This window comes from Mauremys reevesii, linkage group 1, assembly GCF_016161935.1.
Source record: "Mauremys reevesii isolate NIE-2019 linkage group 1, ASM1616193v1, whole genome shotgun sequence".
In the NCBI taxonomy this organism is placed as follows: Eukaryota; Metazoa; Chordata; order Testudines; family Geoemydidae; genus Mauremys; species Mauremys reevesii.
The window spans coordinates 279,750,753-279,774,825 of record NC_052623.1 but is presented as its reverse complement, the minus strand read 5'-3'; the positions used below and the strand labels follow the sequence as shown (position 1 = coordinate 279,774,825).

General features: G+C 42.0%; 1 protein-coding gene and 1 long non-coding RNA gene across 3 annotated transcripts in view; one reads left to right on the top strand and one right to left on the bottom strand.

Annotated features, from left to right (window-relative positions):
- MRPL42 (mitochondrial ribosomal protein L42) overlaps window positions 1-6,307 on the top strand; it is a 14,227-nt gene extending 7,920 nt beyond the window's left edge. For both annotated transcript variants that reach the window (XM_039496508.1, XM_039496518.1), the window contains exons 4-6: window positions 2,904-2,988; window positions 4,278-4,441; window positions 6,183-6,307. In XM_039496508.1, coding sequence (XP_039352442.1) covers window positions 2,904-2,988; window positions 4,278-4,441; window positions 6,183-6,228 — 295 coding nt within the window. In that variant the 3' untranslated portion in view covers window positions 6,229-6,307. The remainder of the gene's footprint in view (window positions 1-2,903; window positions 2,989-4,277; window positions 4,442-6,182) is intronic.
- On the bottom strand, window positions 6,308-24,073 carry LOC120375697. The gene is made up of 4 exons (XR_005586693.1): window positions 23,751-24,073; window positions 16,039-16,121; window positions 14,556-14,688; window positions 6,308-6,436 (listed from the first exon to the last, which is right to left on the bottom strand). It is a non-coding gene; the product is annotated as an uncharacterized LOC120375697 (long non-coding RNA).

The following is a 24,073-nucleotide window of genomic DNA, read 5'->3' as shown; positions in this document are numbered from 1 at the left end:
CTGCTTTTTGGTACTTAGACAAAAGTCATGGCACTTTCATGCAGCTGCTTGGGAAAATTGAGTAGCAACATAATCAGTTACTGGAGTTCTTTACTGGATAGAAATCTAAAGAAGTGGGGAAGGGAGGGTAGAATAGCGTAGATCCTCTCACCTCATAGATGCTAACAGGCTCTCCAGGGAAGATGAGACAAGCCTCATCTCTTCCAGCAGAATGAGTTTGGTGGAGCTTCACATTTATCATGCTTAGTAGCTAGAAGCTGACTAGTAGAGCCTAGCACTTGGTAGAAATCCCAGCTCCCTTTCCTGCCTAGTGGACTACAGGTGCTGGACTCTCTTCTGTAGAGCATTGGCCCTGAAATTTATTGAGAGGGGCTAGTTGCCATTGTCTTTTGTGCTTTAGTTCTGGCTTCTAGGTATCGTGTAGACATTTTAAGCCTAGTTTCCAAATATTAATAAAAAAAATACTGTGAGGAAACTATCTGGAAATCTTATGCATTTAACCCTGGTGCTGGGTACAATTTTCAAAGATGTCTAAGTGACTCGGAAGTCTAAGTCCCATTGAAAGTCAGTGGTTCTTAGTCTGCTAAATCACTGAGCGTATGTCTACACTACAGGATTATTCCAATTTTACATAAACCGGTTTAGTAAAACAGATTATATAAAATCGAGTGCACGCGGCCACACTAAGCACATTAATTCGGCGGTGTGCGTCCACGGTCCGAGGCTAGCATCGATTTCTGGAGCGTTGCACTGTGGGTAGCTATTCCGTAGCTATCCCATAGTTCCCGCAATCTCCCCCGCCCCTTGGAATTCTGGGTTGAGATCCCAGTGCCTGATGGGGCAAAAATCATTGTCGCGGGTGGTTCTGGGTAAATGTCGTCAGTCACTCCTTCCTCTGGGAAAACAATGGCAGAGAATCATTTCACGCCCTTTTTCCCTGGATTGCCCTGGCAGACGCCATTAGCATGGCAACCACGGAGCCTGTTTTGCCTTTTGTCACTGTCACCGTATGTGTACTAGATGCCGCTGACAGAGGTGATTCAGCAGCGCTATACAGCAGCATTCATTTGCTTTTGCATGATAGCAGAGATGGTTATCAGCCGTTCTGTACCATCTACCATGCCATTGTAAATTGGCAATGAGATGACGGTTACCAGTCCTTCTGTGCTGTACCATCTGCTGCTGTCATAGGTGCCCCTGGCTGAGATCGGCCAGGGGCGCAAAAGACAAAAATGGGAATGACTCCCTGAGTCAATCCCTCCTTTATGGTATCAAAAAATAGAATCAGTCCTGCCTAGAATATGGGGCAAGTGTACTAGAGAACCAGTGTATCAGAGAGCACAGCCGCTCCATGTCAGATCCCACAGAAATGATGAGCTGCATGCCATTCACAGGGGGTGCTCCTGCAACAACCCCACCTGTTGATTCCCTCCTCCCCCAGCCTTCCTGGGCTACCGTTGCAGTGTCCCCCCATTTGTGTGATGAAGTAATAAAGAATGCAGGAATAAGAAACAGTGACTTGTTAGTGAGATAAAATGAGGGGAAGGCAGCCTCCAGCTGCTATGATAGTCCAGACAGGACATTAAGCAGTGTGGGGGAGAGGAGCCCAGCATCCCACTGCTATGATAGTCCAGGCAGAACAGAATCTTCTTTACATATGAAGGGCAGGGGCTGATGGAGCTGATCAGCCCCCTGTTGCTATGATGAAGACGGTTACCAGCCGTTCTGTACCATCTACTGGGAAGTAGTAGCACTCGTGGGCTGATGGTGAGGATGGATACCAGTCCTTCTGTACTATACCATCTGCCACAAGGCTGATGATGACGATGGATATCAGTCATATTGTACCATCAGCCACCAAGGAGGGGGGCAAGGATGCTACAGTTCACTGCCACAGCATCGCGTCTACCAGCAGCATTCAGTAGACATAGGGTGACATTTAAAAGAGTCAGACTATTTTTTCCCCTTTTCCTTCTGGGGGTGGGTGGGTGGGGGTGTAAATTGACGAGCTATGCCCTGAACCACCGCAGACAATGTGTTTGACCCTACAGGCATTGGGAGCTCAGCCAAGAATGCAAATGCTTTTCGGAGACTGCAGGAACTGTGGGATAGCTTGAGTCCTCAGTCCCCCCTCCCTCCCTCCATGAGCGTCCATTTGATTCTTTGGCTTTCCGTTACGCTTATCACGCAGCAGTGTGCTGAGTCCCTGCTGTGCCCTCTGTCTGGAGATTTTTTTTAAAATGCTTTGGAATTTCATCATCTGTAACGGAGCTCTGATAGAACAGATTTGTCTGCCCGTACACCGATCACATCCGTACGGTCCATGCTGGAGCTCTTTTTGGATTTGGGACTGCATCGCCACCCGTGCAGATCAGAGCTCCATGCTGGGCAAGCAGGAAATGATATTCAAAAGTTCGCGGGGCTTTTCCTGTCTACCTGGCCACTGCATCCGAGTTCTGATTGCTGTCCAGACCGGTCAGTGGTGCACTGTGGGATACCGCCCGGAGGCCAATACCGTCGATTTGCGGCCACACTAACCCTAATCCGATATGGTAATACCGATATTAGCGCTACTCCTCTCGTTGGGGAGGAGTACAGAAACCGGTTTAAAGAGCCCTTTATATCGATATAAAGGGCCTCTTAGTGTGGACGGGTGTGGCGTTAAATCGGTTTAACGCTCCTAAACCAGTTTAAACGCGTAGTGTAGACCAGGCCTTAGTGAGTAAAATTTTCAAGATTGCTATCTAAAGTTCAAAAGACAACTTATGAACGTAATACCCTAGACTTTCCGCTGGTTTCTTGGTCAGCCAGTCTAACTCATGTCTCTTCCAGAGTGCTCTCACCTGAGCAAGAGGGTGAATAAAGAGATACACTGATCTATATAATGCTTTCATCTTTTATAGTAAAGTGGAACTTGCCATGACATCGGATGGAAGGACAATTGTCTGCTACCATCCTTCAGTTGAAATTCCATATGAGCACACACAGGTATATACAGATTTGCACAACTGTTTCCTGTTTGCTTGAAAGCACAGACAATCTTTAATTTGGCCAACAATGTTCTTTTGGGCTATCCTTTTTTTAGTTCTTATGAAGTGTCTCAGTACACTGGATAACATGGCCAGAGTATTGTGATATAAATTTATAATGAATTTGGCTACTATCTAGAGCAGGGGTGGGCAAACTTTTTAGCCTGAAGGCCGCATCGAGTTTCCAAAATTGTATGGTGGGCTGGTTAGCAGAGGTAGTGCCTCCTGAAACAGCCAGGCGTTGCCCGCCCCCGCCCCCTATCCAACCCTCCCTGCTTCTCGCCACCTGATGGGGCCCCCCCTCCCCGAGACTTCTGCTCCATCCAGCCCCCCAGTTCCCTGTCCCCTTACCACACTGCCTGGAGCACCGGTGGCTGGCGGTGCTACAGCCGCACTGCCCAGAGCACCAGGACAGGCAGCCGCACCACCCGGCTGGAACCAGCCATGCCGCTGCGCAGCACAGAGCACTGGGTCAGGCCCTGGCTCGGCAGCTGTGCTGCCCCAGGAGCTCACAGCCCCGCTGCCCAAAGCATTGCGCCGGTGGCTGAGTGAGCTAAGGCTGCGGGGGAGGAGGAACAGTGGCGGGGCGGGGGCTAGCCTCCTGGGGCAGGAGCTCAGGGGCCGGGCAGGAGGGTCCCACGGGCCGTAGTTTGTCCACCTCTGATCTAGTGGTAATTCAAACTGTTGATGGGTGCAGGGAAAAATATACTATTGAGAGGGGTGCAGTATATGAACTTGAATAGAACAAATCTGTGTTTTCCTTCTGACTGCCACTCACTCCTGTGTGATCTTGAACCAATCACTTCATCTCTCTGTGCTGTAGCTTCCACAGGAGAGATTTACCTGCAGGGGATGCAGACAGATCCCCCTGTAGGCATGGGGGATACAATTCTGGGAACGAGATTTACAACCAGAGTAGGACAGGCACAAAGTAGATTGATTTTAATCAAAGCAAATCTGGCTTTCTATAGGAGCCTAACCTGCCTCTAAAACCTTAGATTTTGATAAATTAATTTTCTTTCTATCATTTGTGTCCTTTGTATTCCTTGCACTTATTCAACTTGGATAAGATAGAATAAATAGACATTTTCTTTTGAGACCGTTTACTTTTCTAATTCTTATGCACTAGTAAAATACTGCAGTGATGGATTGTGAACAGTTCAGGGGAGTGGTTAAATGTTTTAGTTAGAGCTAAAAAAATACTAAGAGCTTACTAAAGTAATGTGCTCATTACTGATGATTTTGTAGCCCATACCTCGACCAGATCCAGTGAATAACAAAGAAGAAACACACGATCAAGTGCTGAAATCTAGATTGGAAGTGAAGGAGCTAAAGAATAGCAAAGGTCCTACATTTGAGGAGCTCAGCAAAATGTTTTATACAACAAAACATCGCTGGTACCCTGTGGGACAGTAAGTGTCTTTTCTGAAGTATTTTTTCTTTGGGGGTCGAAGGGTAAGAGGAATAAATAACATGGGCTAAAATCACTCCTACAGTAACTCATTAGGTATGACATAGTAATGTTAGCATCAGACTATTAAGTATTTTACATAACACTTAATTTTACATAGGGATAAATTCCTTAACTAATTTTCACTGGAGATACTGTCTTAGAATCTTACTAAAAAGAATATTGTACAGTAATGTCAATGGAGATATTTTCTTCATCTGATTAGATAATTATTGCATTCTTCATTAATGTCTCACTGTGAAACCAATCTATTATGTAAAGTACCTTTGACCAAGAACATTAGTTTCTGCCTAATATCTCTGTTGTCGATTAAACCTGCTCTGAGCCGCGTTAGATGACACGGTGCTTATCAGTGGCAGTCTACACTAGGGCTTCCAACATTCCGAACAACAGTGGAGCTACACCAATATCAGCAATGCTGATAAACTTGGTAATATGTCCGTAGTGTAGACAAGACCTTAGTTACTGACCTCAGTTCTCCCACTTCGGTCAAATTATTTTCTCTTCAGAGACTTTAGGAAGTAAAATTCCCAGCATTATCTACCCCTTTTGAATACGTACATTCTCCAGTGGTAACTTTCTAGAATCCTTCCTAGTAGTAGTTGCTTTTAGAGCCTTACATTACTGTGAAAACCCGTGGATGCTCCTTTGTCTCAAAGGGCCTGTGATAGGCAAGCATTGTCAGCTCTTATATTTGCAGTCTCTTAAAAGGTAAGATTTGTGAGGAGAAAGCACTCCTGATCAAGTTACTTTCACTTTAAGCACTATCTATGTTCAGCTGTGCCAGTGGAAACAAAGCCTGTTTTAGCCTCTGTTATGCGTCCTTTCTAAAGTGGCTTCATAACACTTTAGGTTGGCTGAAATTAACAGAGAACTGAAGAGCTGGTCCAAATTTGTCCCTGAATGACTGCAGTTATATAAGAGAGAGCATATGGGACTAGATGAGGAAGAATTGATTGTAGAAATGTGTAAAAATTCTGCTCTTTCACAATAAGCAACATCATTTCATTTTCTTGTATATGAAATCAAGAATATCTTCTGATTTAGTGTAGTACTAGTTTTAGTGGAAAGGACACTGTCCACTTGAATTTTTAGTGAAATTGACTATTAAAAAATGATACCAGTTAGGCCATACTTTTTTTTTTTTTTTTTAAAGGATGTTCAGATTTTTTTTTTAAATGCTTTTAGAAAGTGGGAGGGAGTCATTGGTGGAGTCATATGAGCAGATCCTGATGAAGGATCAGGTCATTTTTTATTTTCTTGACTTTTAAGGACCCTTTTCAGCAAGGGAGAAGCTATCTGACCATCTAGTGAAATGAATTTTATCCAAAGTGCTATCAAGTGCATAGCGTAAATAAGCTTGGGAAAACTGAAGTTTTATTTGCCAATTGTTTTTAATAATCTTGGTCGTGGTGGTTGTAACTAAAGTAGGTACAAAATTCAGATGTGAATTTTCAAGTAGGTTGTATTGTGTACTTGTTCATGCAGCAGTAGAAGGGGCAGTGTTATTTATGTAGGTAACACCTTGTGAACAGGAGACAAATGTGTTGAGCAGCTCTTGTGTATCTTTTTATAGCTCTAATAATATGTAGGCTGTAGACTACTGGTTACAAACAAATCCTGTCAGGAAAATCCAAGAAGACGTACCAAATTGTTACCACTGCAATTCTTTTTTCTTCCAGGTATCACAGAAGACGCAAGAAACTCAATACTCCTAAAGACAGATGATTACAATAATTTGTGTCTCTGCTCTGTGTCATTATCCATACTGGAAATAAACCACAAAAACAGGAGTTTTGCTGATCAATTCTGTATTAGTGTTCTATCATTAGTCTTTTTTCCATAAATAAAACTTGATTCTGAAATTCTTGTATGGGTAGGAACAGATGATCAGGATGGAAAAGTCCCAGCAACAGAGTTTAATGCCTCAGGCTTCCTAGAAGATTGAAATTAAATAAGTGAAACACAGATGACCTTTAAGATTGAGATGAAATAATATTAGGCTCCTGCAGCTGTTGATGGTTGCAAGTAATGTAATTGCCTCCAGGTAGCACCTTACAAGTGTCTAAAATTATCGTCTCTTACAGAAACTGGCTAGTTCTAGTTACAGCTTAGTTTCAAGGTATAATTACTCATATTTTTACAGACTGCCTGGAGCTCCCAAATGTAGCTATTTATAAAGCTAACATTCAATAAGGTTATGTCAGATGCACATGACTGTATGGTTGTAGCTGTGTGGAGGAAGGGATGTCTGCCATGGCAGGGTAGTCACTGAAGATACCAGGGCCTTTCCAACCTGTCATGGGAAGGCTTGGCCCTTAAGAAATACTTTTTCTAGTCTCTCTCTAAAGTTCAGAAGATTGATGTTTTATATCCTCCATGTTCTAGTTGAAGTTTGCCTCATGTGGGTGAAATTTGTGGGGAGTCAGGGCAGTGGAAGATAGGGTTTGACTACAGGTAATTTGAGCTAATTGGTAGCATTAATCTATGACAAGCTCAGCTGCCTTTTGGACCCTGGAAGGCTGAAAGCTTGGCAAATACTCCATTTTATGGGAAGGGGCAGAGGACTGAAACCAGCCCCATTGAATCTGTTTAATAAAAGAAGTGACTCCTGCCATATGGCACTAAGTATAAATACATATAAATATTTGTTAGCTGTATTTGACATTACTTCCGAACACTTCAGTGTAACTGAAGCTCAGTTCCAGGCCAGCATCTAAAATCTCTGTATAGTGCCTAGCAAAATGGGGCTGGGGCATTTGGGGTAGCTTGCCTTTTTTGTTTTTCCATGGCAGCCTCCAGCAACCATTACATAGATTCTATTCCTGCATCTCTTTACCCTCTGGGCTTTTAATGCCTGACCTACCTAGGGGGAAAAAAAAGGCATGGTTGCTGGATGTTAGATGGGGATTAAGTGCAATTCTGAGAGGAAATAACTCCTCTGAAACAGCAGAGCACACCACCATCTGCTCAAGTATTTTTATATTAAAATGCCCTATAAAAGCAGCGACCTCTCAATAATAAGGAGATTCTTTGGATCTCTTATGCCTACTACTGTTTTAGGCTCCAGTCCTTTATTAGGCAGTGCTAGCATGGATCCTTGTGTGTTTGGAGAGATCCAAATGACTTTGGTGGAGTCATGTTTGTGCAGGATCAGGTCATCATTTTTTCTAGAGGGGCACCTAGATGCCCCAAACTAGATCATAGCCAGGTTGTGTCAGGTGCTATATAGTCAGTCACAGCGTTGAAGAGCTAACAACCAAAATAGAAAGAGGGTTGGAACAGAAGCAGGCACAAAATGACCAAGGTCACACAACAGGTTAATGGTAGAGCCAGGAACAGAACTGTGGTCTATTGAGTCTGTCCATTGTCCTACCCACACAATTGCATTGCCTCTGTCATACCGCCAAATCAGATTCCAAGGCCAAAAGCAATCATGATCATCTAGTCTCACCTCTAGTGTGTTACCTGTTAATTGTCATAGACAGTTGAGTACCAATTCATTTTGATCACTGTTTCTGCAAACAAGTCTTTTTTTTTTTTTGGTAATAATTACAGAGCATTTTATTTCCATGGGGGAGGGGAAAAATTGGTCAGTCTGCTGTAAGGTTAACATCCTCTAAGGAGCTATGTACACTAAAGAGGTTGCTGTAAATAGTAATTAATGGAATAATGAAGGTATTATTACCAAAAGAAATAGAGCACAAGTGATGTGTGAAGTTGAAAGTTCCAGTACATGAAAATTGGTAGCAAATAACTCAATATTATTTAAGCACGACAGTGAATGGTGACTTTTGTGCAAGACATTATATACTCCTGGAAAAACTATACATAAGGTAATTCAATGTATTTAGAAGATACAGTTTAATCCGTAAAATTCAAATTTTTAAAAAAGTGTTAGCCAAATCTAAATGCAAGTTGGTTTGTTGACCAACCCCAAAACAAACATTCTTGCTAGCAGAGTATGAAGAGGTCGCACTCCATCCTGCTGCTGTGCAGTCAAGATAGCTGGTTTAAAATTAATTCTGAAATTGGCTGGTGACTTTTGGCAGCATATTATACAATGTCTTTGACATGCTGAATAATAATAATAATAAAAAAAGTCTACCATGAAAGAGGATTTGGCCTGTGTAAAGGCATATGTTTTATGTTGTCTGTTCCAGACATTAAATAACAATCACAAATTGAAAGAGAAAGGAAGATTTTTTTTTTCCCCTCACCTGCAAAATGTTATTTCCTATGAAATACCAGTTAGAAACGCATAATATGTCTCAGTGTTCACAGCAGTTTATATTGTATAGGGATATTGGTAGTGTGTTTGGAGCTGCAACTTTTGATCTTATGTCTAAACTATTGGGTGTATTGTCTTGCACACGGATTATGCCCCCAGATACTAAAGAGTGTAAAGGAGGCATTGTTAAAGTAGGCCTGACATAGTGGGGCAGATTAGATGCCATTAACATGGTAATACTCTGCACCTAACTTTCCTTCTGAATATATTGCCCCTACCTTTTCATGCAGTCTCTTACAAAGAAATTAATGCCTTGTCAAATTTTCCCAAGAGGAGTAAGTAAATAAGACTTGATCTTAACCTGTTCCTGTTTGTTTTTTTCCTTCAAATACTCAGTGATAGTGTGATGCTGTCCTGCAAAATCCCCTGATGAAAACTGCCTTGCTATGTTTGGAATTGCCTGTCACCCTTCCAGTTGGCATTATTTCCTTCAGTGGTTTTCCCCAAACCTATTAAGTATGCAGAGTGTCCTGAGCATTAGGTACAACAATGATACGCTACAGAAAGCCCTAACAGAGAGATTGATTACTGGAAGTTTTAAACAATCCATCACCGAGCCTAAATCTACCCCTCCTTGGCTTAATCCCAAATTTAAAAATCACTAGATTCTCTGATCAAATTGCCTTCTTTAGACTTTCCATTCCCCCCACCCTCATCCAAAACTTTTATGCTGCTCAATGTCTTTCTCCATTATAACAGTTTGCTTTACAGAAATCTCATGTTAGAATATCATTACGTGCTGCTCTTCCCCTTCTTTGCATCTTAAACTCAGTTAGTTTGTGGTCAGATCTCTTCAGCTAGAGTTAAAAATGTCTGAGATGTCTTGGGGTATGTCTGCACTGCAGCTGGAAGCATCCTCTCAGGCCACATGTACAGATGTGCTGGCAAGGCTTGAGCTAGTGCAATTAAAATAGTGGGCTTAAGAGCCCACACTCTAGCCCAAACTGCAATGTCCACAGGTTTAAGGCCGCTACCTCGAGCCCTGCTAGTGGAAGTCTGTCTACCCAGCCTGGGTGGCTCAGTCCCAGCTGCAGTGTAGACATATCCTTGGTGGCTAAAAATCTTCAAGATTTAAAATATTGCTATTAACAGTATTTCCTCCTCTCCAATTCTGAGATATTAGACAGCTGTGTAGAGGCTAGGAAGAGAGCTTTCTGGACTATTGTTTCAGTTCACTTGGACTTAGTTTTGAGCTTAACCATATTTTTGTTTAATTCTAGTGTCTAGGAGCCCTAGTCCTGAAGCAGGACTCCACTGTGCTAGGCACTGTACAAACACAGAACAAAAGACAATCCCTGCCCCAAAGAGCTTACAATCTAAATACAGGACAAGAGATGACAGATGGGGACAAACCCAACCAAATGGGGAGTACAACTGAGTTTGAATGGTTCAGGATTCACTTGAAACTAGTCAACCAAGGTCCATTTGAAGTCAGACCAGAATTATCAAAATCTCTTTTACAAATTTAGCCCTAGGGTTATGTTTGTAATAAAACCTGAAAGCAGGCAAATTTCTCTGAGTTAAGAATTTTGTACAGCTCTATTAGACACTTTGTTTTGCATGCACACATCTGATTTTTTTTGGTTTTTTTTTATGCTGCCTTTCAAACCCTGCCCCTGTCTCTGGTCACAGAGAGTTTGGTATACTACATCCTTCTAGCTTACTGTGGTCTTGATTTTAAAGCCTTCTATGCTTGCTACCCTATGACTGGGAAAGTTTGATTTCAGTCTTATACCAAAGAAAACTTGTTCCCAGATTCATATATAATTTAAGTGGACTGAGTTCTTTGTCTCCAAGTGCAAGGAAGATTGTTTCATCTTAATAAATTGTCCAAACCTTAACAAAACACACCTGAGACATCACAGCAATGCATGAGAGGAGGTTTTCATTTGTCAGCAGGCCTTCCCTTTCCCAGGTATGAATGATGTGATTCTGTAGATTCCCCATAGAACCAGCAGAGGGCAGTCTTGTACAAGAGTTCAATTAGACTAGTCTCAAATCAGATCTATAATTTAGAGTTGTATACTTGAATATTGTGAAAGGAGGGATGCTGGAAGTGTGCATGATTTTTTTTTTTTGTAATGGCTTTTTCTGAAGTAGACTCGGCTTTGAAATACTTGAGAGACGAGGACTAACCCATCCATATGTCTGCAGCAAGACAGGTATACCTTGCATGTTGAGGACAGAGGGGTATGAAGGGGGCTGTGGTTTGAATGGGAGCGTGGGTTCTTCTGGTGTGGGCTGAGTGGTGCTAATGGCTGTTGCTAGGGTTGTTTGCTAGTTTTAGCTGATTTGTTTTTTGTAATTTATGCCAAAAGGTACTGGAGAGCCTTTTTATACTTTTTAAAATGAAGAGTAATCTAATAATCAACACTGTTACTTTGAAAAATGCACAAGGTAGGCAGTGGGCAGGAATCAGATAGGAGGTGCTCTCATTCCCTGCACCAGAGAAAAGAGGATACTCACTTGATTTCTTTGCTGCCAGGAGTGGATCTGTGGCTTGAAGTGTGTAGGGACACACATGCACAAAGAGAGAGGCTTTGAGATGAGTAACAGTCCGATGCTGTTTGTAAGTCAGTGACCCAGCCTTGGGAATGGCTTTTTTTCCCCCAGCATGTAGTGAGTTCAGATAAATGTATTAAATATACAGTACAATAAAAGGCAAAGCAGACCTATTGTCGGTCATTACTGTAAAAGACTCCCCCAACTACAAAGACATAAACCCTCCAATTCAGCTCCCCTCCTCCTCCGGAAAGAATGAATTAAAGAGGTTCTGGAGGATGTTTTAAGATGAACACATCTGGGCTTTGTTGCACCAAGGAGTTTTCATACAGGTTAAGGCCAGAAGGGCCCATTACATCTAGTCTGAGCTCCTGTATGTCACAGGCCATTGTGTCATCCAATTATCCTTGTATTGAGCCAATTAGCAGGGTGAAAGTAAGGTAGTACAGGCTGGTACGCCATACCGGTAAAAAGCTGCCAGTACCAGCCTGTACCGCTGATTTTAAAGCGCTGCCATGGCAGTGCTTTAAGGACCCTGCTTAAAGTGCTGCCATGGCAGCGCTTTAATGTCACTGCCACTTTTGCGCCCCTGCATCAGCGGCCCTGCCCGGTCCGTACCAGGAGAGCCGCCGATGGGGGAGCGCAAAAGGGGCAGTGACAACCCGGCAGGGCCGCCGATGGGAGGTGCAAAAGGGGCAGAGATGTTAAAGCGCTGCCACAGCAAAGGACCCTGCTTAAAGCGCAGATGGGCTGGCTGGGAAATGCTGACCCCCAGCCCCACCCCTTCTGCCCCAGGGCTTACCCCGTACAGGGGGGCCCAGAGCTGGCCCCATACTGGTAAGAGCTCAATTTTACTTTCACCCCTGCCAATAAGAGGAGTAAAGCTCCTCCTATATGCCTACTTCTGCTTTCCCATCTGTGGCCTCCTGAGTCCCTTCCCACTCCACCTGTTGTGGCCTCCTGTTTCCTTCTCCTATGAGCTACTAGAAAGGAAGGATGATCATTTGGCAAAGGCACGGAGACAGGGATGCAGAAGATCTAGGCTCAGTTCTTGGATTGCCATAGACTCCCGAGGAGACATTGGACAAGAAATTTAATCTTTAAAAGGGAGATGGTAATATTTCTTTCCTCATATTTTGCCTGTCTTGTTTACATTGGTTGTAAATGCTTTGGCACAGAAATGGTCTCGTATGTTGTTTTCAGTGCCCAGTATAATAAGGCCTTGATTTCAATTGTGAACACTAGTTCTACTATACTACTCTTCTACCACCACATCTAAATGGCAAGATTAGAGCTGGACAGAAACCTTTTGGGTAAACAGTTTTTGTTGGGAAAAGCCTTTCATCTAAACTGAAAATTTTCACAGAAATCCTATCAATTTGGACAGTTTCCTGTTAAACAAAATTTCAAATTTTGTTTTGAAAACACTTTGGAGTTTCAAAAAATTCACTTTTTTTATGGTTTTATTTTTGAATTTTATAGAATTTATAAAATTGAAAAATTTCAAGTTCTGAAACATTTTTCCCGATGAAAAATTTTGGAATTTTCATTTTGCAGGAAATTTCAAAAAGCTACTTTAGTTCCTATTCAGAACTAGACATATTTCCAACCAACCAAACTCCAAGTTTTGACAATTCTAGTCAGGATTTTTACTATCCCAAAATAACTCATTTACCGTTAATTTAAAATAAGTCCCACTTGCTTTTGAATCTTTAAGGGCCTGCTCTACTAGAGTTTTCAAATATTTTCATGCCCTTCTTAAAATTAGTATAAGATTGCATGAGAACAAGAAGAAGGGGATCACTTTGTCTTTCCATTGGCATTAATAGGCTTTAGTTAAATTCCTATCTCTGTATAGAATTTAGGTATCTTTTGTCAGTAGGTGAGTTAGAGGCCATATTTTCTACACAGAAAAGTCATTCTATTCTGAACTTAATTTATTGTCCTTTCCATTTATCAAATGGGGTGTGCTGTATGCATGCAGGCGGGGCAAATGAGTACATTGGAAAAAGGCTATATACGGCAAATAAAAACAGACATATGCTATTCTTTAATAGGTATTCTCTTCCACTTCTGTGTGTCTAAACCAGAACTGATTAGCTGGTTCTGATCTTTAGCATTATTGTCATGCAATAGTAGTTATTTGCACATCAGTCTTAAAACACTTTAATATCTAGAGGAAAATAAGGGTGGACCTGAATAGGCTTTGCCTATATTATATGAATGGTATTTCTGTACATTTTGCAGGTTTCTCTGTCTTAAAATCATGGGAAAAGAACAGCTACCAGAAACCATTCTTGCTATTCTTCTTGGTACTTACAGTAGTGTGTATATAAGAGAAAAATGACTTTCTATTTAGAACTGTGATAAGACAATCCTTGCCACTGCTGAGTCTCATTAGCACATCATTCAGATAAAGAATCAATAAATACAGATGTGGCTGAGTCAGTGAAGTGTGTTTAGTTTCTTCACGCACATCATCTTAAAGGATATTTAGAACTTTCTTGCTAAAGAATGTTGTACAAGATGGCTTGTTCTTCAAAGTTACTGAGGTTTACCAATACTTTGTTTTGTTAAGTTTCCCCTGCTTACTCCTAACCCTTGATCAACCCCGTAAGTCTCAAAGACAGACTACAAATAATTGAAGTCATGTTTAGTTTCCTTACGTTTGTTCACCTGTCTCTCTCATAATATGGACATTAGTTTTCCATGGCTCTCAAGCACCTGACATAATGGAGCTCTGATACTGATTGCAGCCTCCAGGCACTTCTGAAATACACCTGTACCCCGTTATAATGCCACCTGATATAACACAAATTCGGATATAATGTGGTAAAGCAGCACTCTGGGGGGGCGGGGCTGCGCACTCTGGTGGATCAAATCAAGTTCGATATAACACGGTTTCACCTATAACGTGGTAAGATTTTTTGGCTCCCAAGGACAGCGTTATATCGAGGTAGAGGTGTACAAGTAGTACCTTTCATTGACTTCTACTTTTAATACAATTTAGAGTCTTAGTTCTATGGTATTTAACTATCATATTTAGAACACTGTGCACAGTAGAAAACAAATGAAAATGGCTCGTACAACAAGCGCAATGGGCCTGAAGGTTTGACTTCTATGCTTCTTAGATTAGTAAAAAGTGGGCCACCTGATTTTGATTAGAGGCATAGCATGATATAATTGGGATATTATAATCACATTTTATTGTTTCTCATATAACAAGGGCGATATCACAAAGGGCCTGTAAAAGGGCACTCACCTCTTGAAGCTTCCAAGCAACTGGATGAGGTATCACAATCCTTCTCCTGCCCTTAGTGACCTTTGCAGGCTGCTGACTGATCTTGGCAGGTCTTCAGTGGTTTGGCCCTCCAGTCAAGTCACATAAATCTAGTCTGGGATATTAAAGAGTCCAGCAAATATGTCTCTTTGCCCTTGCTAGGCTCTTCAGCCAAGCTCTAAGCCCTTTAAATTCAGCCCTTTGTTTGGGCTCCCAAATCAGCCCTGCCCCCTTTTGCAGTTTATGCCACTTTACCTGTGTGTGGCCAGTAGGTTCCAACCCAGGAACCCTATACACAGCAGCCACATACTGCTCAAATCCAATCAACCGTTGCTATTGGGCCCTTTTATCTCCAGCCCAATCTCAGGGTCAACATCCTCAGGTTCTTCTCCCACTGCAATCTTAGTGTAAGTTCAGTCAACCATAACCTCTTCTTGTCAGGCTCCTTTGGCCAAAGAGGAGCTCCCTTCTTCACTCTTCTGGTCCCAGTCAGGAACAAATGGGCTAAGGCCCTGCATCTCCTTTTATCTGAGCCTGCTGGGCACTGATTTGCTGTTTGTAGCCTTGGAGAACCAAGGCTTTCTAGCTTCAAAGATGGCTGCCCAGTGATGCCTAGGTCCTCTCTAGGCAGGCCTGGAGGACCTACCTTTGCTGCTCTTCTCCTCCCACCTTGCTGCTTCCGGGGGCAGGGTGTGGCAGAAGGGGCCATAAAGCCCTGTTACACCCTGTCCCAGAGGCATATCACCACTCTGACTGCAAATTGGTCCTGTTTACAGTATTAATCTAGATATGTGTATAACTTGAGTGTTATGATTAATAATAAGCTATATAATTGAAGAAATTATACCTCCTCCATTACTCACAACCTTAATGCTGAACGTGTGTGTGTGAGTGTGTGAGACATAAGATAGCACTAAGAGGTGCACCAAAGTTTGTTGGAAGAAGCATGGTTGTGTTGTACAATATGGACTGATGAACAGCTGTGTCCCCTCAGACTCTAACCTGGGGTGCCTTTTACACCGCTTCTTTGTGAGAGTTACCACTCCTACTCTGCTCTCACTCAGCCTCCAGCCTGTAGGTTACTCACAGTTATTGTAGGAGTGCTGCAGCCAGCCACTCTTGAATCTCACTACAGAGCAACACCAGAAAACTCCCAGTTCCAGACTTTCCCTAGAAATGTATGTCATACTGCCCAGTTCTTTCTTGGACAATACAAGTGCATATAAAGTCCACCATTTTATTAGTAAAATATGATATGCACAAATCCTGTTATCCCAAATTTAGTTTCCCAAACACTTCAATTGAAACATACTGGTTTAGATAAAATAAAACAAGTTTACTTTTATTCACTTAAAATCTATCCTTTTGTCATTAATAAAGAGGCATAAGTCAGAATTGATTACAAGAAAAGTAAAAGTAAAACGCAACTAATGCTTAACTTAAACTAGAGCAAGGTCTCTGTCACCATGTTTCAGAAATCCTGCTGGCTGAACTTCTTTTAGTCAGGCTCCCTCCCTCAGTCCAGTGCTGCTTCTGTTCTTCAGGTGTCTGTGTTGTGGAGAGAGAGAGAAAGAGAGGAATCATTTGGGGGCGTCTGCCTTCCCTTGTAGTTCTTTCTCTTCTTTGGGAAGCATGTCCAGCTGAGGTTCGGAGAACCCCAAGCTGTTTCTTTTTAAGATGTACATTTTGCCCATGTTCCTTTTCCTGCCAATGAATAGCCAGGTAAGCAGGTGATGGCCCATTTGATCTGATTACACCTGGCTGAGGCATCAGCTTGTCTTTTGTCTCTGAGGAACTGGTTTGGCCACTTCCCAGCCTTGGAATATGTTTTAGTAACACTATACAGTGGGATTTTATAACTTTACATACAATATTCCCACACACATTTTATCAAGACAGTATTGACCAGTGAGTTATGAGTTTTCAAATGATACCTCACAAAGCATTCTTATACAAAGACTGTCATAATAGTGCACAAGGGATGAATACGGGTTCAGATCATGTGTGTTTTATGGTTTCTTTTCATTTGCATATGAAGCTTTTGTGACAGCAGTGCAACAGAGAAAATAATAATGGTGAGTTGGTGTAAGGTGTCATTGTAGTAACTAGATGGGAATGTATAAGGAAGGGTTAATGTTATGAAATAATGTGGTATTTGAGAGTTAAGGTTGCATAAGTGCAAAAGTCAATACAATCTTGACTTTTTATTCTATTTTAATTTAGAGAGATTTCCAAGATGATGGGGGGGGTTTTTAAATCAATATTGATAGCTTGTCATGTATATTGCTACCAACATTGATATGTATTGTCCCCTCATGTCCCACCTCCCACATAGATGCTGGGGGGAGGGATAGCTCAGTGGTTTGAGCATTGGCCTGCTAAACCCAGGGTTGATAAATTCAATCCTTGAGGGGGCCATTTTGGGATTTAGTTGGGGATTGGTCCTGCTTTGAGCAGAGGGTTGGACTAGATGACCTCCTAAGGTCCCTTCCAACCCTGACATTCTATGCTGTCCTTCCCTGTACCACCAAATCCCCCCCAACAGCTGGAATTATCCCCAAGTACCCACATCTGCACAGCACCACACCTTAACATACTTCACCTCCTAACTCTGCTTCTCATCACAGGACTCTCAACTCCCTTACCACATTTAGCTTTCAAACATATTCCCTGCTACCATGCCTGTCTCATTGGCTCCCCAGGGTCACTGTGAGGAGTGATGCTGGTCAGACAGGCTGGCAGTGTCAGAGAATAGAAGTAGCTAGCAGAACTTGACTGTTCTATCAGCTAGTTTTTGTGAAGATCAAATACAGGGAATAACTGTTTTTGTGTTGAAGTTTTACATTTTTAAATGGCCTTGTCCTTGAGCTATTATGAGAGAGAGAGAGCCCCAGAAATGTGAGCCTCTCAGGAAAAATTTCAAATAGAGCTCATTTTCATAAGTTACTCTGCTAAAGTTAGAAAATATTGTGGAAAATTCAGTTGATCCATGAAAAGTTAATGCGTTGGGTTTGGAAGCACATGCAAATAATTAGATTTAGAAGTAGAAGGATTGTAAGTATTGTTTCTAAGTACAAATCTTAATACCTTAACTATGAAACCATTCAAGAATGTTCATTTTATTCACTCTCTCACACTTATTTCCTACTCATGTAAGCTAAATATTCGGGCTAAAATTTCATCCAACAGTTATCATTTTTTAAATAATTCTAATCTCTATTATATCTGTTAAAGAAATGGCTAGGAATCTTATTTTGGAATGGACAGACATAGGAATTGCCATTCTGGATCAGATCCATGGTCAGATCCAGTGGCCAGCACCAGCTGGTGGTACAAAAACCCTGCAGTGGAGGCAGATATGGGATAATCTGCCCCCAGGCAAAGTTTTCTTCAATTAGTTAGAGGTTGGTTTATGCCCTGCAAGTTGTATTGTAGTACTAAATGTCAAGGAGATTGAGAGATTATATGAAGGATGACATCACCAGAAATCCCAGCTTCCTCAGTGTCACCAGAAGTCTTGCCTTAACCAGAAATGACAACATCATAGGAAATGATGATATCCCAAAACTGATGTTCTGACTTAAACCTTTCCCCTTCAGATTCTGTCCTAATCCCTTTCTACTCCTGATCCCCAAAAGGAAGACTCTCCTCACTTAGGAAGGGAAAACAGCATTTGGTGGATGGATGGAACCCCTAAATCAGTGACTGAGAAGTATTGCTATCTCTAGAAATTATAAGAAGCACAACTAAATGCATTAAAAAAGCTAGAACATGAACACAGTGAGATCTTTTAAAATATATGCAGAGGCTTGTTAAAATAGATACTTGTAAATCTAAATGATCCTACATGAATAATTGGAGATGGGCCTGGCCCAAGCCATTATGACCTCCCCAAGGGCCCTATGGAGGGAAACCAATAGGATTTGGTGTATGGCCCAGAACCACAAAACCAGACTGACCTATAGTGCCATCCCTACAAATGAAAAGAACTACAGCTAAAATAACGGGGGAAAAAAGCTAAAATGCAAAAGCCAATGTTTTAAAATCCTATGACCTCTACCCGAGGCCCGCCTCTTTTAGAGAAGGAAGCCAATAGGATTTAGTTCATGGGCCAGACCCTTTAAGCCAATAACTTACATATAGTGCCAACCCTAGAAATGATAAAGAGCTGCAACTAAAAGTATGCGAACAGGTAAAATGTAAAAAGAAAGATGTGTAGCATATGTGCAAAGGAATAAATACAGAAAAATACATCTAAATGTTAACTAAAATGTCTCAATGTGTGTTCGCACAGAATAATTGAAGAGAAACAAGCACTGAAAATACAAAACTACATTCTTAGTTGTAGCTGCCCACTGACAAATGAAAAAGAAAACTGTAGACATCTGTTCAGGCGATGCGTGGGGGAGGGCATGCAAGGTCATGTGCCCCTCCCCCCGCCCGCCCTCAATCTGCTGCTTGGCTTGCACAGACTGAGCATGCTCAGTAACACTGCTGAAGCTAGCTGCCCTCACTCTGCCTTTGCCCCTCTCCACACCCACCCTCCCCCCAGCAGGAGCACTGGTCATCTGACTGTTGCTCAAACTGTCCCAAACTCCTGAGAAAAGTTTCTTGAAGAGGCAATTGATTTCACTCTGGTACCTTCTGAGAGGAACTTTATCAGTGATCATAAGGTAGCAGTTTTCCATTGTAACTCAGACACCTGTTAAAACTAGTTTTTATAAAGCACAGAGAAAAGATATTACTGTCTGAATCACTGGTAGCAAGGCTGCCCAGGTCACCTTCCTATCACACCCTGCTCCCAATTCCCCCTTTCCTTTCCCCATGTTTTACACCCAGCTTTGATAACATTAATATAGACAAACCCCAAAGTATGCAGACACACTCATATTTGTTTTTTTCAAAATAATTGAAACACAAACATCCTACTTTAAAAGAAATTAACTGAGAAATATACATTATGTATTTACTGTTAACTTTCTATCAAAGAGACATTATTCAACTTGTGAGTAAAGAGATGGGTTGAGTAAATTATGAGACAAAATGCACACTTTGCTTAAACTATTCGTGGTAAAAGGATTTGATAACATTTTTGCTTGTTCTTATCACAAAGTATCTCCATTCTGCTAACAAACTAACTCTTTCAGAATGTACATTTTAGTATCTGTAAGATTGTAAACACAAGCAAAAGGCTTTCTGTAAGATTCAGCACATCAAATGCTTTAGCAGTAAATATTTTGTTTATGTAGCAAACTACATACAGAAAACAAAAAGCACAAATCCCTTTTGCGTAGGTCTACACTGCAGATGAAGGTATGATTGTAGCAAGGGTAGACAGAACTGTGACAGGGTTAATCTAGCCAGCACAGGTAACAATAGTAGTGCAGACATGGTAGTGCATGCTACCAATCTGAGTTTAAGCCGTCCAGGGAGCCTGGATATATACTCATTTGCTTGCTAGCCTGTGATAAAGCCTGTACCACCATGCCTACTACTGTTATCTATGCTGGCTAAATTAAAGCTAGCCTGGGGTCCGCCTACCCTTGCTACAATCACAGTTTCGCTTGCAGTTTACACATAAGGAGTTGATGCTTATTTTCTGTTTGTAGTTTGCTACTTGAGCAAAATATTTAGAGCTAAAGCAGGCAAGATATGCTGAATCTTGCTACAATCACATCCTCACACTATAGCCATAGCCTAAGGGTGTGCAATCAAAGGTGACTGCAACTGAGGTAGGCAGGCCTGCGCTAGCTTGGCTAAAAATAGCAGTGTAGAGGTTGCAGTGTGGGCTTCAGCAAACTGAGTTTGCAGCCAGATTCCAGGAGGGTTTGTACAGCCCACACTGCATCTACAGTTTAGTAGTGCTAGCACAGGTAAAACTAGCACAAGTATGTCTACTGAGGTATGGTCTTGGATTGCGCTATACACATACCCCCAGAGACAAACATATGCACGCTGCTGCAAACTAAACGTACGTAATGGTCGATAGTTAACTATTTTAAAATGAAAACAAATTGCTCACACGATTGATCTTCCGAAAAAAATGCCTTCCTTCCTTCCTTTCTTCTAGTTTGTCAAAAAGGCTGAGTGCAAGAGTGCATCTAGCCATTGTGCCTACAACCAATGAGGCAGAAGTTATAGCCCATAGTTGGTGAGCAAGGCACACATGTTTGCAGACTACCTTGCCCCACCCACCCATTCCTTCTCTTTATTCAAAGCATAGAAAACTGGAGTTTGTGGAAAATTTAAGGCATATATAGATTTTACCTAACAGGGCTTTGCCAATTTTGCAAATACATACAGGGACCACATGAACATCAGATGTAATCGGGACAAGTCACACAAATAGAAGCACAAAGTTAGACACACATGAAGAGGAACACAAAGAAGCCACTTCCAACCATGCATTATTATTATTTTTTACAATTATTAAAAATATATAAAGCACCCCCACATATATGCAAAGCCAATGTACTTGCTGAGTGTGAGAGAAAGTGAATGGAGCTGGTTAATAAAGTCACCAGATTGCAAGGCAAGCTAGACAATGTCACAAGCCTTCTGAGCCAATAAGAAAGCAGGTCACTGAAGTCCATTGAAGAGTTTGTTTCCTGAAGATGTGACTCTAGGCTTACACAGGAGTAGTTGCAGAAAGAGATGTGCCAGAAGCTGAGGAAGAAGAGAGCTCCAAGAAGCAGCAAAAGGCAGGGGGGTAAGACCATGAGGTCCACCTTGTAACTGCAAATCAGTTGCCAAGCTCTGGTGATGGAAGAGCAAAAGTGTGCAGAAGAGAAAGTGGTGAAAGGAAACATTGGAGCTTAAAGGGGAGGTCTTACTCATATAACAATGTGGGTGGAAGAATAAATGGGGGTTCGGTTAAATGAAACCCTTAAAGCTTGAGGCGAAGTGATTCTGACCTTAATAACTGGAAACCTCAAGAGGAGGTTAGATATTGTCATGGTCAGTCTCAGTGCTGATGGGGGTTATGCGTATTTTGGAAAACTCCCAAAGAGCAGTGAAACAGCTTTATACAAATTTAATCAGACTCACAGCATGACCTTGCTGATTTACTTCACCGGTAGCCCAAGGACTGGATGTTTAAAATATACAGTGTACAAATTATGACATGCCAAGTGTGACGGGTTGGATCACAGAAACCCCCTTGGGGCTGCCAACTGATGTGCCAAGACTACTTCTGTCCCTGCTTTCCCTGCCAGCTTGGGACTCCAGCACCCTGTCTTGTTGAGCCAGACAGGCCCGTCTGCTCCAACACAGACCCAGGGTCTGAACCACATGCCCCAAAGCTGCAGACTTAACTGAAAGCAACTTAAGAAGTGTTCCTGTCTTTAACACTCAGACGCTCAACTCCCAATGGGGTCCAAACCCCAAATAAATCCATAAATTGTTCGCCTTCTATAACACTGATAGATATGCACAGTTGTCGTCCCCCCCCACCCCACCCACACCCAGTATTAATACATACTCTGGGTTAATTAATAAGTAAAAAGTGATTTTATTAAATACAGTGAATTACCAAGTAAAATAAAATAAAACATGCGAGTCTAAGCCTAGTACAATAATAAAACTGAATACAGATAAAATCTCACCCTCAGAGATATTTCAGTAAGTTTCTTTCACAGACTGGATGCCTTACTGGTCTGGGCACAATCCTTTCCCTAGTACAGCCCTTGTTCCAGCTCAGGTGGTAGCTAGGGGATTTCTCATAATGGCTGCCCCATTTGTTCTGTTCCACCCACTTATATATCTTTTGCGTAAGGTGGGAATCCTTTGTCCCTCTGGATTCCCACCCCTCCTTCTCAATGTAATTGCACCAGGTTAAAGATGGATTCCAGTTCAGGAGACATGATCACGTCACGGTAAGACTTCATTACCCACTTGCCAGCACACGCGTATACAGGAAGACTTACAAGTAAAACAGAGCCATCTACAGTCAATTGTCCTGGTTAATGGGAGCCATTAAGATTCCAAACCACCATTAATGGCCCACACTTTGTATAATTACAATAGGACCTCAGAGTTATATTTCATATTTCTAGTTTCAGATACGAGAGTGATACATTTATACAAATACGATGACCACACTCGTAGATTATAAGATTTGTAATGATACCTTACAAGAGACCTTTTGCATGAAGCATATTTTAGTTACATTATATTCATACTCATCAGCATACTTTCATAAAATCATACAGAGCGCAATGTCACACCAAGAACCCTTGAAGACCACATGAGTTGTATGAAGTGCACCAGACATAGTGTTGGCCAAGCTTTGATCACGTGGATGCCAAGAGGGGGGCTATCAATAAAGATTTACAAGACCTTTTCCTGTCAGAAGTGCCCCCTTGGCTGGAGAATTTAACAAAAAGAGGACCATAGAGCCTAACTTTGGGTATAAGAAGACTCTGGGGATGGGGCGAGGTCACTGGATGACTGGCCTCTTTAAAGGGGGGAGGGGAGGTGCATTGCACCTGGGCTGATTATCTGCTCCCCAACTGGGCAAAAGGGAAGGCACCTGGGCCTTACAAAGGAGAAGACAACTGTAGGTAATCAATGTCTGCGGACACTGCAGGGACTAAGAAGGCTCCTGCAATGCCTTGAGTCAGGAAGGGAAAGATCCTAGTTTTACCTCTGGAGAAGGCCAAGCCCTAGGCAAGAAGTGCTGGGAGAAAAGGAAGACAGACCTGGAGGGGGCGGTCAGCTCAGTAGAAACTGGGAGGAAGCCATTGTGAATTTTCTTTTGTAAGGTTTTGTGTAGGACTTAATAAATTGGACCCCAGAAGAGGAATGTTTTAAATATCTTGGCAATGTGGACTTTTTAAGGGTTCCTGAGTAAAGGGAAAACTGAGACTAGCCTCACCAGAGCCATATTTAGATGGAAGGGAGCACTAGAGGGCAGGCCTGGCCTTTGACAACATAATAGAGTTCCTAATTTGATATGGACCTATCTCAAGCTGTCATACATGGAGTCAGGGTGTCTGGGATAGGAGTAAGAGTGAACAGTAGGATTTTTTGTTTTACTTCCTTTACAGTATTGCACATTCATTGGTATAACAAACATAGCTAAAGACAAAGCATAACAAAACAGTAACTGGTGCAGAACAGGGTAACTTACATATTATTTTAACCTTTAACTTAAAAATCAGGCAGCAGTGTACTCACCTTCTGACAATCCCAGTACAAGACTGTAGAAGCAGGAGAGATGGAAGTGTTTATATAAAGATTCAAAATAGATACAGGAGGTGTTATAAACTTGTTCATAACAAAGAATTCACATTTTACCAATGCCGTATGTGGATTAGGATACCCAATGAGTGGGAAACCTGCAACCAGACCAGGGCTGCTCACTAAGCAGCCATGACTTGCACTCTGAACAGAGCCTGCAGTGACTTATTATTCAGGCATGCTGCACTGACTCATCCTTCAAGCAGAGCCTGTGGCAACTCAGCACTCAGGTGTACTGCAGCAGCCTATCCCTGGGCAGG